Here is a 13,482-nt window from a genome sequence, read left to right as displayed (position 1 = left end):
AAAATTAGGGGAGAGGTTTGTAAATGCGGGTGTGGCCCTTTAAGTGGGGCCGGGTGGGCGTGGCCTCTAGAAGGGGGCGTGGTTTGTGGGAATCAGCAGTTGGGTAAATGTGAGTGACAGCAAACGAGGGGGGGAAATTCACCCGAGGCCGTAAAGCAAAACTGCTGCAAAGCGCGACTGTCACAAAAACTGTCGTGAAACCGCCATAAAACCCAACTGTCGCCAAAGGTTCCGTAAAGCACGACTGTGGCAAAACTGCTGTAAAAATCGCGACTGTCGTAAAACTGTTGTAACACTCGAATGTCGTAAAAAAAGTGTCTGTCATGTTCTGAGGACACAGCTGTGCGACAGCGAGGTTGGTGACACACTGGGACAACAATGGGACAAACTCCCCCTGCCCACAACAGATCTCTATAAGCAACTAAAGCCTCTTTAAAGTTCCATGCCAAGTCAGTTACCGAAAAAGGAGTTAAAAAACTTTATTGAATTTCCCAAATGCTGACAGTTCAGCCGTCTTTAACAGAGATTTTTGGGACACGGTTGGAATGAAGCACTTTAACAGAATCTCCCGCCGGGCCGTGGCTGCCGCTGGAGCCCTTTGCTGCACGGGGGATGCTCGCAACAGCCTTGCTGCCGCTATGAGTCTACAACGGGACACGTCCCCACCTCCCTTAGGACCCCACGGCTCCGGTACCCGCTGTCCCGCTCCCGCCATTGCCGTCCCCTTGGTCCCTGCTGTCCCGGCTACCGCGGGTCCCGCCCGCGGTTTCGGCATCCTCGCGGCCCCGCCCCTCAATTCACCTCTCCAAGCCCACCCACCAGCGTTACCGCGGCCCCGCACCCTCCGGCAACCACGGGCGTCCAGCGTTCCCTTCCACGGCCGCAGCCGCAGCCCCGCCGCCATCACGGCTCCCTCACGCTGACCCAGTGACGCACCCTACGCATGCGCGGCTGCTCCACTTCCCGCCCCAGCGATATCACTCCGCCCCGCCTCATCCAAGCGCAGCACTGCTGCCGGGATCAGCCGTACGCATGCGGCCCCATCGCCACCCCCCACTGCTCTGGTTGCAGTTTCGGTACAGCCCGGTCTCGGTTCCGAGCCGGGTCCCGGGCCGCTGTCCGGCCGCAGCCGGCATCCCTGTGCCCGGTCACGCCGCTTCCGCCGCCACCGGGTCTATACACGGCAGCACAGCAAGCGAAAGTTGCAGCGCCCTGCATGTATCCTTCCGCGCCTCTGTCTCTGCCGGACTTTAAGGGCCCGGGCACGGTCGCATCACCGAGAGATCCCTCCGCAGCGCGTGACGCTGCACAACCGATGCCGAATGTGCCTCCGCGTTTTCGCCTTCCACACTCCCAGCACCGACTGGGACTACTTTGTATCACGATCCGTCCGCACAGCCACATTCACGCACATAAACCGTGTGAGGGCCCAGCCCCCAGAAGCCCTCTGATTCGGTGAGCCGGAAAGTGGGCGTGGCCTTACGGAGGGGCGGGCTTTCGGCGGCATCTTCAAAGGGCCACGCCCAGGTGGGGCCCGACGCCAGCGCCTTAAATGGGCCACACATGGAGGGGGCCACCCCCTTTCCTTTCCAACGAGCCACGCCCAGCCGAGCCCCTTTAAGAGAGGGGGTCCCCTATGAGCTGCCTTAAAAGGGCAACACCCCTTAAGGAAGCGAGGCCTCCATTACAAAGTGCCCGCCCACTTTAAGAGTCTTCTAAACGGCGCCCGGTGGGGCCCACCCAGAACACCTCAGGGAGGGCGGGGGGTCCCGAAAAGATGGGGAGGGGTCCCTAAAAATCCCCCCCAGGGCCGGGCTCTTCTCAGGGCTCGTCCTCCATGCTGAGGCTGCTGCGGGGGCTGGAGGCCCTTGAGGGGCCCGGCGAGGCCAGGAGGGCGCCGGGGGGGCCGAGTGGGGACAGCCCCCCGCCATCGTCCATCAGGATGTCCTCGAGGGTCCCCTCGGGGCCCCCCAGCGCCAGGGGCAGCGCCAGCCCCGGGGGCAGCTCCAGCAGGCACTGCGGGGTGGGGGGCGGGAACGGGGGACCCCCCCCCGAGGGCTCCTCGCAGCCCCCCTCGGCCGTGGGGGGGTTCAGGGGCAGCCCGTGGATTTGGGCTTGGAGCTCCAGTTCCTGCAGATGGAAATGGGGGGAGTTCCGTGACCCATAAATCCCGAATATTCCAACCTTGACATTCCTGGGATTCTGCTCCCCGCCCTGATTCCATGGATTCCCATCCCCCCTCCTCTCCAGATCATCCCAAAACCGACCCTGAAACCCTCCCAAAACCCATCCCAAAGGCAAAACATTCCTGAAATCCCCGCTCTGCCCCCAGGGAGGCTCCCAGCTCCGACCCATCCCAACCCCAATCCTGCATTCCAAACCCCAATTCCGCATTCCCGATCCCAACCCCGCCCATTCCCAAACCATTCCCGTCTGTCCCACCCCCAACCCCGCCCTGGTTCCCGCTGTTTCCAGCCCCGATTCCGCGCTCCCGGCCCTGATCTTGCCCAATCCCAGTCCCACATTCCCAATCCTGAAGCCCCCACATTCCCAATCCCACACCTGCACTCGGAGCTGCAGGCTGCGGTTCTGCTGCTCCTTATCCCATTCCCAATCCCGTATTCCCAATCCCAAAATTCCAATCTCATATTCCCAATCCAAATCCCTCCCATATTCCCATGTTCCCACACTGCACCCGGAGCTGCAGGCTGCGGTTCTGCTGCCCCCATTCCATGTCCCACATTCCCATTCCCAATCCCAATCCCATTCCCACATTCCCAATCCCACACCTGCACTCTGAGCTGCAGGCTGTGGTTCTGCTGCTCCTGATCCCATTCCCACAATCTCAATCCCACATTCCCGTACCTGCACCCGGAGCTGCAGGCTGCCGTTCTGCTGCTCCCATACCCAATCTCTGATCCTAATCCCAATCCCATATTCTCAATCCCACAATCCCATTCCCAATCCCAATCCCACACCTGCACTCTGAGCTGCAGGCTGCGGTTCTGCTGCTCCTGATCCCATTCCCACAATCCCAATCCCAATCCCACATTCCCACACCTGCACCTGGAGCTGCAGGCTGCGGTTCTGCTGCTCCCATTCCCAATCCCATTCCCACAATCCCAATCCCGATCCCAATCCCATTCCCATATTCCCGTACCTGCACCCGGAGCTGCAGGCTGCGGTTCTGCTGCTCCCATACCCAATCCCTGATCCCAATCCCAATCCCATATTCTCAATCCCACAATCCCATTCCCACATTCCCAATCCCACATTCCCACACCTGCACTCTGAGCTGCAGGCTGCAGTTCTGCTGCCCCCATTCCCACAATCCCAATCCCGATCCCAATCCCATTCCCATATTCCCATACCTGCACCCGGAGCTGCAGGCTGCGGTTCTGCTGCTCCCATACCCAATCCCTGATCCCAATCCCAATCCCATATTCTCAATCCCACATTCCCAATCCCAATCCCATTCCCAATCCCACATTCCCGTACCTGCACTCTGAGCTGCAGGCTGCGGTTCTGCTGCTCCAGGCGCTGCTGCTGCAGCTCCAGCTCCCGCGCTCGCTGCGTCTCCTTCTGCAGCTTGCGGATGTAATCCACCGAGGCCTTGAGGATCGTGCCCTTGTTCCAGCGCATCTCCCTGCCGGGGTCAGCCTGGGGTCAGCCCCGAAACCCCCCCGGGACCACCCCCAAAACACCCCCGGGACCACCCCCAAAATAGCCCTGGGACCACCCCCAAAATACCCCCGGGACCACCCCCAAAACACCCCCGGGACCACCCCCAAAATACCCCTGGGATCACTGGGACCACCCCCCAAAACACCCCCAGGACCACCCCCAAAACACCCCTGGGATCACTGGGACCACCGCCCAAAATACCCCTGGGATCAGCCCCAGACTACCCTGGGATCAGCCCCAAAAACACCCCTGGGACCACCCCCCAAACATCCCTGGGATCATCTACCAAAATACCCCTGGGATAACCCCAGGATCACCCCCAAAATACCCCTGAGACCACCCCCAAAACACCCCCGGGACCACCCCCAAAATACCCCTGGGATCAGCCCCAAAATGCCCCTGGGACCACCCCCAAAATACCCCTGGGATCACTGGGACCACCCCCCAAAATACCCCTGGGAGCAGGATCACTCTGGGATCACCCTCAGATCGCTCCGGGATCAGCCCAGGACCACCCCCAAAATACCCCTGGGATCACCCCCAAACCAATCTGGGACCACCCCAGGATCACTCGGGGGTCACCCCAAAAACACCCCTGGGACCACCCCTCAAAATACCCCCAGGATCACCAGGACCACCCTGGGATCAGCCCCCTGAAGTACCCCTGGGGTCACTCCCTGAAACACCCCAGGATCAGCCTGGGACCACCCCCAAAACACCCCTGGGACCACCCCCAAAATATCCCTGGGATGACCAGGACCACCCCCCAAAATACCCCTGGGATAACTCCAGGATCAGCCCAGGACCACCCCCAAAAATAACTCTGGAATCACTGGGACCACCCCCAAAAACACCCCTGGGACCACCCCCAAAATACCCCCGGGATCACCCCCAAAACACCCCCGGGACCACCCCCAAAATAGCCCTGGGACCACCCCCAAAATACCCCTGGGATCACTGGGACCACCCCCAAAATACCCCTGGGATCACCCCCAAACCAACCTGGGACCACCCCAGGATCACTCTGGGGTCACCCCAAAAACACCCCTGGGACCACCCCTCAAAATACCCCCAGGATCACCAGGACCACCCCTGGGATCAGCCCCTGAAGTACCCCTGGGGTCACTCCCTGAAACACCCCAGGATCAGCCTGGGACCAACCCCCAAAACACCCCTGGGACCACCCCCAAAATATCCCTGGGATGACCAGGACCACCCCCCAAAATACCCCTGGGATAATCCCAGGATCAGCCCAGGACCACCCCCCAAAATAACCCTGGAATCACTGGGACCACCCCCCAAAACACCCCTGGGACCACCCCCCAGAATCCTCCTGGATTCAGCCCCCAAAACGCCCCCAAGGATCACTGGGATCACCCCCAGACCACTCCAGGATCACCCAGGACCACCCCCCAAAATCACCCCCGGATGAGCCCCTAAAGCATGCCCAGGATCACCCCCAGATCACTCTTGGACCACCCCCCAAAATACCCCTGGGATAACCCCCTGGAACACCCCCAGGATCACTGGGATCATCCCTGGGACCACCCCCCAAAATGACCCCGGATCACTCTGGAATCCCTTCCAGAACCCACCCTGGGGTCCCCTAAATGTTGAATTTCCCTTCCAGGACCTGCTTTGAGAGTCCTTGGCTGCCAAATTTCCCTTCCAGGACCCACCCTGGGGGTCCCTAAATTTCAGTTTTCCCTTCCAGGACCCTCCCAGCCCCTGCCCCACTCACGGGTCGCTGTTTTTGGGGATCAGGGTCCCCAATTCCTTGATCCGGTCGTTGATGTTGAAGCGCCGGCGCCGCTCAACTGAGGGGAGGGGGAAAACGTGAGACCCCCGGGGACCCCCCCAAAACCCCTTCCCCAGCTCCTGGGGACCCTCAGGACCCCCAGGGACCCACCTGGAACCCCCAAAATCCCCCCAGGACCCCCCAAAATCCCCCCCAGCTCACTGAGGTTGTGGTTGTCCTTTTTCTGTCTCTCCTTCAGCAGCGCCTTGGCCTCCGATTCTGGGGAGAGGGGAAGGGGCAAACTTCAGAGACCCCCCCTCAAATTATGGATCCCCCCTCAAATTATGGATCCCCCCTCAAATTATGGACCCCCCCCCTCAAATTATGGACCCCCCCCTCAAATTATGGACCCCCCTCAGACCCCCCAGCAAAGCCCCACCCCCCAAAAACCCGAAAATCAGCCCCAGAGACCACCATGGGGACCCCACTACCACTTTCAATGTCCCAAAGACCCCTCCCCATTATGGAAACCCGTCCCCAACATACGGACCCCTCCCCCTCTGAACCCCCCCCAAAAGCCCCTTGAGAGACCCCTCCCCTCCATTTGATTCCCTTCGGGACACACCAAAGACCCCTCCCCACCATAAGGACCCCCCAAAATCCCCCCAGAGCCCCCTCTCCTCCCTTTGATTCCCTTTGGGACCCCTCCCCACCCATGAGAACCCTCTCAAAACCCCCCTGAGAGACCCCTCCCCTTCTTTTATCCCTTTGGAGACCCCCCCCCAAGACTCCTCCCCACCATGGGGACCCCCCAAACCCCTTTGTAGCCCCACAAGGACCACCCCCCTAAATCAAGGAGCCTTTATCCCCCTCCTGACCCCCCAAAGCTCCCCAGGGACCCCTCCCCTCTCTTTAATTCCCTTTGGGACCCCTACCCACCATGAAAACCCCCCCAAACCCCTCTGAGCTCCCCCCTAAAACCACCCCAGAGACCCCTCCCCAGCACCCAGAGACCCCCAGGACCCCCAGACCTGAGAGCTCGGCCTTGACCCGGGGCAGCTCGGCCGGGCAGGAGCTGCTCCCGCCCTGGGCGGGGCTGAAAACCTCCAGGAGGGGCCCGGGGGCGGGGACCTGCACGAGGGGGCGGGGTCAGAGCGGCCACGCCCACCCTGACCACCCCGCCCGGCCAGAAACGCCACAGGGGTGATTGGGCAAGGCCACGCCCATTTGTATGCAAGCCACGCCTCCTTATGGCTCCGCACAGCCAATGAGTGGAGGTCATGCCCCCATCAGGCCACACCCCCTCACCTGTGCCCTTATATAGAAATAAAAACTGTGTTGTTGCCTTATATGGCAAAGCCACGCCCCCAACCTTTATAGAGCAATAGACCACACCCTTATATGGCAACAAGCCACACCCCCATACTGTCAGATGGTAATACACCACACCCCCAACCCTAATATGGCAATAAACCACACCCTTTTATGGCAACAGGCCACACCCCCATGCCCTTAGATGGCAATAAACCACACCCACACCCTTATATGGCAACAGGCCACACCCCCATGCCCTTAGATGGCAATAAACCACACCCACACCCTTATTTGGCAACAAGCCACACCCCATGCCCTTAGATGGCAATAAACCACACCCACACCCCTTACATGGCAACAAGCCACACCCCCATACCGTCAGATGGTAATACACCACACCCCCAACCCTTAGATGGCAATAAACCACACCCCCATGCCCTTATATGGCAATAAACCACACCCACACCCTTAGATGGCAATAAGCCACACCCCCATACGGTCAGATGGTAATACACCACACCCACACCCTTATATGGCAATAAACCACACCCTTTTATAGCAACAGCCACACCCCCATGCCCTTAGATGGCAGTAAACCACACCCACACCCTTATATGGTAATAAACCACACCCACAACCCTATATGGCAACGAGCCACACTCCCACACCCTTAGATGGTCATAAACCCCACCCACAAGCTGATAGGACAATAAACCACACCCCCATGCCCTCATGTGGCAATAAACCACACCACACCCTTATATGAAAACAAACCACACTCTCACACCTTTATATGGTAATAAGCCACACCCCCACATCCTATTATGGCAATAAACCACACCCTCATGCCATTATATGGTAATAAACCACACCTACACCTTTATATGGAAACAAGCCACACCCTCACACTTATATGGTAATAAGCCACACCCCCATGCCCTAATATGACAACAAACCACACCTATGACCTTATATGGTAATAAGCCACACCCATACCCTTATATATCAATAAGCCACACCCTCACTCAATGCCTTATATGGTAACAAACCACACCCCCAGCCCTTATATGGCAATAAACAACAACAACATCATTATACGGCAACAAGCCACACCCCCACACCCTTATATGGTAATGAACCATGCCAGGAGCCCTTATACAGACAAAGCCACGCCCCCATGCCCTTATATAGAATCAGCATGATGCCTTATATGAGAAAGCCACACCCCCAGGCCCTTATATGGTGACAAGCCACACCCCCTGTCTTATATGGAAAGCCACACCCCCACAGTGCTCCAGGTGGGTGGGCGGGGTTTCCCCAGGCCCCGCCCCCTCATTACCGTGCTGGGGAGGGGGAGGGGCCCCTCCAGGCCCAGCAGGTCCTCGTAGCTCGACTCCAGGCTGATGATCTCATCGATGACGTCATCGATCTGCATGGGACAGCGTGATGTCATCAAGCCACACCCCACGTGTGATGTCACCAATTCCCGTGCGACATCACTGTGCCCTTTTGTGACGTCACTGCTCCATTGTGTGACATCAGTGCCTGCTCTTACCTCGTGCCCCACCCCCTTATCACACCCTGGCTCTCGTTATGACGTCACAGAGCACCTTTGTGACATCACAAACCCTCTTTATGACAATGTCAGCTCCTTATCACATCCCTGACTCCTCTTATGATGTCACTATCGCATTCTATGTCATCACCTTCTCTTACCACGATTCCACTCGCCTTGTCACATCCTGATCCCCGTTATGACGTCACAGGCCCCCTAGTGACATCACAGACCCCTTCTATGACATTAGAAACCCCCTTTATGATGTCATCATCCCCATATCACTCTTTGTGACATCACCATCTCACTCTATGACATCATCACCTCCCCTTATCAGGTCCCCAGCCCCCTTGTGACACCAGGATGCTCTTTATGACATCATAGACCCACTTAAGACATCACAATCAATATTTTTGATGTCATCAGTCCCTTATCACCTTCTATGACATCACCATCTCGCTCTATGACATCATCCTCTCCCCTTATCACACCAATACCCTCTTCATTACACTACGGCCCCATTTATGACGTCATCATCTCCTTCGTGACATCACAAACCCCCTTTATGACACCTTCACCCCATTATCACTCCTTATGGACATCACCACCTCAACCTATGACATCATCCCTTCCCCTTATCACTTCATTATCCTGCTTATGACATCACAAACACGTCTATGACATCACAAACACTTCTATGACATCACAGACCCCGCTCCATAATATCATAACCCCTTTTATGACATCACCAACCCCCGTTACGATTTCACAGCCGCGTTATCACCCCCATGACGTCACCACCCCACCCCATGACGTCATCCCCCCCCCCCTCACCTCCTTCTCGTGGTGCAGCAGCCCCCTGGGGGGGGCTCAGGGGGGGCTCCGGGGGGCCCCTGCTGGGGGGGGCGGGTCCCGAGGGGGGGGAGGGGCTGAGGGGGCTGCCGGCCCCGCCCCCCCCGCGGTGGGCGTGGCTCAGGTACTGCCGCAGCTGCTGCCGCTGCGCCGCCCGCAGGTGGTACCGGGTGGGGTTCTCCAGGTGGGTCTGCACCTGGGGAGGGGGGGGGGACACAGAGCTCAGAGACCCCATGAACACCCCCCCGAAATTCCAGAATATTCTGGAGATGCTGGCTGGGATATTCGGGGTTTAAGGGGTTAAAATTTAATGGGTTTGGATAGTTTGAGACATCAAATTCAGTCCCCAAAAAATGACCTGGAACCCAAAATTTCCCCGCCCCTGGACCTCCCAAATCTTAAGAAACCCCTCCCCAAATCCCCCAGACTCAAAATCCCAAATTTTCCTCCCAAAATCCCAAATTTTCCTTCCAAAATCCCAAATTTCCTCCCAAAATCCCAAATTTTCCTCCCCAAAACCGCCAAATTCCCCTGCTCTGGAACTCTCAATCTTCAGAGTCCCCCAAAATCCCCCTCCCCTAAAATCCCAAATTTTCCCCCCACAAAACCCTTAATCCCCCTGCCCTGGACCCCCCCAAAATCCTCAGAGCCCCCCCAAAATCCCCCTCCCCCAATATCCCAAATTTTCCCATACAGAAACCCCAAACCCCCCTGCCCCAAAATCCCAAATTTTCACCCCAAATCCCCCAGCCCCAAAATCCCAAATTTTCACCCCAAATCCCCCTGCCCTGGAACCCCCAAATTTTCAGAGCTCCCCCAAATCCCCCAGCCCCAATATCCCAAATTTTCCCATCCAGAACCCCCCAGATTTCCCCCCAGGGACCCCTCCCCTCCATGGAGGGAATCCCCGGGATGGGGAGGGGTCCCTAGGGGGGTCCCCCTAATGGGGAGGGGTCTCTGGGACATTGAAAGGGGTCTCGGGGGCTCCCTGGGGCTGATTTTGGGGGTCCTTTGGGGAAGGGCTTCCTGTGGGGTGTGAGGAGGGGTCCATAATTCCAGGAGGGGATCCATAATTTATGGGGGGGGGGGGTCCATAACTTGAAGGGGGGGCCCCATAGTTTATGAGGGGATCCATAATTCAAGGAGGGGGTTTCATAAGTTGAGGGGAGGGGTCCACAATTTATGAGGGTGGGTCCATAATTCGAGGAGTAATTTGGGGAGAGGTCCCATAATTTGGGAGGTTCCACAATTTGAGGGGGGGTTCCATAATTTGAGGGGGGGTTCCATAACGTGAGGGGTGGGGTCCACAATTGGGGAGGGGGGTCCATAATTCAAGAAGATTCTATAATCTATGGCGGGGGGGGCACAATTTAAAGGGGAGGTCCAAAATTTGAAGGGGGAGGGTCCATAATTCAAGAAGATTCCATAATCTATGGGGGGGGAGCACAATTTAAGGGGAGTCCATAATTTGAAGGAGGGGGGTCCATAATTCAAGGAGGAGATTCCATAATCTATGGGGGGGAGCACAATTTAAGGGGGGGGTCCAAAATTTGAAGGGGGGGTCCATAATTCAAGAAGATTCCATAATCTATGGCAGGGGAGCACAATTTAAAGGGGAGTCTATAATTTGAAGCGGGAGGTTCCATAATTCGAGGGGGGGGTCCCCATTATCCAATTTCCCCCCCACCTCCTCACCTTGAGCACCTCGGGGGGCACGTGGGGGGGGGGCCCTGGCGGGACCCCCACGGCAATGGCGGGGGAGGGTCCCGGCGGCGGGGGGGTCCCGGGGGTGGCGCCCCCTCCCCTCCTCTCCCTCTGCTCCTGCTCCTGCGCCTGGGCCCGCATCAGCTGCTGCCGCAGCAGCACCCGCGACGAGGGGGGGGGCGCACGGGGGGGGCACCGCCGGGCTGGGGGCGGGACCAGAGCTGGGGGAGAGGAAAGGTTAATGGGGAGGGGGTCCTGAAGGGGTTTGGGGGGGGTTTGGGGGGGATCTTGGTGGGTTTGGGGGGCGCACGGCGGGGCCACCGCCAGGCTGGGGGGGCCCTGGAGCTGGGGGAGAAGACAGGGTTAATGGGGAGGGGGTCCTGAAGGGGTTTGGGGGGGATTTGAGGGGGTTTGGGGAGGATCTGAGTGGGTTTTTGGGGGTTTTGGGGGGCGCACCGGGGGGGGGGCACCGCCGGGCTGGGGGGACTGCAGAGCTGGGGAGAGGAAAGGGTTAATAGGGAGGGGGGTCCTAAAGGGGTTTGGGGGGAATTTGAGGAAAGGGTTAATGGGGAGGGGGTCCTGAAGGGGTTTGGGGGGGGTTAGGGTGAATTTTGGGGGATTTTGGGGAACTTGGGAGGGGTTTGGAGGGATTTGGGGATGGATTGGGGGGGCTCCCATGGTGCTGGGGGGGGACCCGGAGCTGGGGCGAGGAAATGGTTAATGGGGAGGGGGGTCCCCAAGGGGTTTGGCGGGGATTTAGGGTGGGTTTGGGGGGCGCACGGGTGGGGCACCGCCGGGCTGGGGGCGGGGCCAGAGCTGGGGGGAGAGGAAAGGGTTAATGGGGAGGGGGTCCTGAAAAGGTTTGGGGGGGGTTTGGGGGGGATCTGGGTGGGTTTGGGGGGGTTTTGGGGGGCGCACGGAGGGGGGCACCGCCGGGCTGGGGGGGGGCTGCAGAGCTGGGGGAGAGGAAAGGGTTAATGGGGAGGGGGTCCCCAAGGGGTTTGGGGGGGATCTGGGTGGGTTTGGGGGGGATTTTGGGGGGCGCACGGGGGGCGGCGGGGCCAGAGCTGGGGGGAGGAAAGGGTTAATGGGGGAGGGGGTCCTGAAGGGGTTTGGGGGGATCTTGGTGGGTTTGGGGGGATCTTGGTGGGTTGGGGGGGCACCGCCAGGCTGGGGGCAGGGCCGGAGCTGGGGGGAGAGGAAAGGGTTAATGGGGAGGGGGTCCTGAAGGGGTTTGGGGGGGGTTTGAAGGCGTTTGGGGGGGATTTAGGGTGGATTTGGGAAATTTGAGGGAATTTGGGGATCTCTGGGGGAATTTGAGGGTGAATTTGGGGGGGATTTCGGGTGAACTTGGGGATATTTAGGGGATCTTGGGGTGAATTTTGGAAATTTTGGGGGGTATTTGGGTCGATTTGGGGGAATTTTGGGTGAATTTGAGGGAATTTGGGGTGAATTTGGGGGAATTTCGTGGTGAATTTGGGAAATTTTGGGAGGATTTTGGAAGGAATTTGGGGTGAATTTGGGGATCTTTGGGGTGAATTTGGGGTGAATTTGGGGGAGATTTGGGGGGGAATTTGAGGTGAATTTGGGGGGATTTTGGAAGGAATTTGGGGAGGATTTGGGGATCTCTGAGATGGATTTGAGGGAATTTGGGGTAATTTGGGATGAATTTGGGATCTTTGGGGTGAGTTTGGGGGAGATTTGGGGGGAATTTGGAGTGAATTTGAGAGAATTTGGGGTGAATTTGGGGGTGAATTGGGGTGGATTTTGGGGTGAATTTGGGGAGATTTGGGGGTGAATTTGGGGTGAATTTGAGGGTGAATTTGGAGGGATTTTGGGGTGAATTAGGGGAGGGGGCGTCCGTCCGTACCTGGGGGGGGCAGGGGTTGGCTCTTGAGGCTGTAGAAGGGCCGGGGGCTCGGGCCGGGGGGGTCCCGGGGGGTCCCCGGGGTTGGGGTCCCCTCCGGGGGGTCCCGGGGGTCACTGGGGGTGCCCCCCCCGGGCGGGTCCCACTCGATGTCGGCCACGATCCCGGACTCGGGGAGCACAGAGCTCAGCCTGGGGGACCCCAACATTACAGAGAGACTCCAAAATTACAGAGAGACCCCAAAATTACAGGGAGACCCCAGAGAGACCCCCCCAAAATTACAGAGACCCCAAAATTACAGGGAGACCCCAGAGAGACCCCCAAAATCACAGGGAGACCCCAAAATTACAGGGAGACCCCACAGAGACCCCCCCCAAAATTACAGAGAGACCCCAAAATTCACCCACAGACCCCAAAAATCACAGAGACCCCCCACCCTGGAGACCCTCAAAATCACAGAGAGACCCCCAAAATCATCCAGAGACCCCCAAATTACAGAGACCCCCAAAATTCACAGAAACCCCCAGAGACCCCCAAAATCACAGAGAGACCCCCAAAATAATCCAGAGACCCCAAAATTACAGAGACCCCAGAGAGACCCCACAAAACCCCTTTGGGACCCCCCAAACCCTTTGGGGACCCCCCTAAATCAGCCTGAGACCCCCCAAAACCCCTTTGGGACCCCCCAAACCCTTTGGGGACCCCTCTAAATCAGCCTGAGACCCCACAAAACCCCTTTGGGACCCCCCAAAGAGCCCCCAAAATCAA

General features: G+C 58.3%; 1 protein-coding gene across 1 annotated transcript; it reads right to left on the bottom strand.

Moving 5' to 3' along the window:
* Nucleotides 1–454: 454 nt before the first annotated feature.
* On the bottom strand, nt 455–12,937 carry LOC141726276 (transcription factor E3-like). Its single transcript, XM_074530999.1, is given in 10 exon segments — nt 455–2,028; nt 2,031–2,130; nt 3,499–3,646; nt 5,426–5,501; nt 5,645–5,701; nt 6,454–6,553; nt 8,076–8,165; nt 9,106–9,339; nt 10,839–11,050; nt 12,718–12,937. Coding segments are annotated over 10 exon segments (1,500 nt in total). The 5' UTR covers nt 12,923–12,937; the 3' UTR covers nt 455–1,750.
* Nucleotides 12,938–13,482: the final 545 nt, after the last annotated feature.

The sequence above is a fragment of the Zonotrichia albicollis genome, chromosome 34 (assembly GCF_047830755.1).
Source record: "Zonotrichia albicollis isolate bZonAlb1 chromosome 34, bZonAlb1.hap1, whole genome shotgun sequence".
Lineage (NCBI taxonomy): Eukaryota > Metazoa > Chordata > Aves > Passeriformes > Passerellidae > Zonotrichia > Zonotrichia albicollis.
Note: the sequence above shows the minus strand (reverse complement) of the source record. Positions and strands in the feature narration are given on the sequence as shown.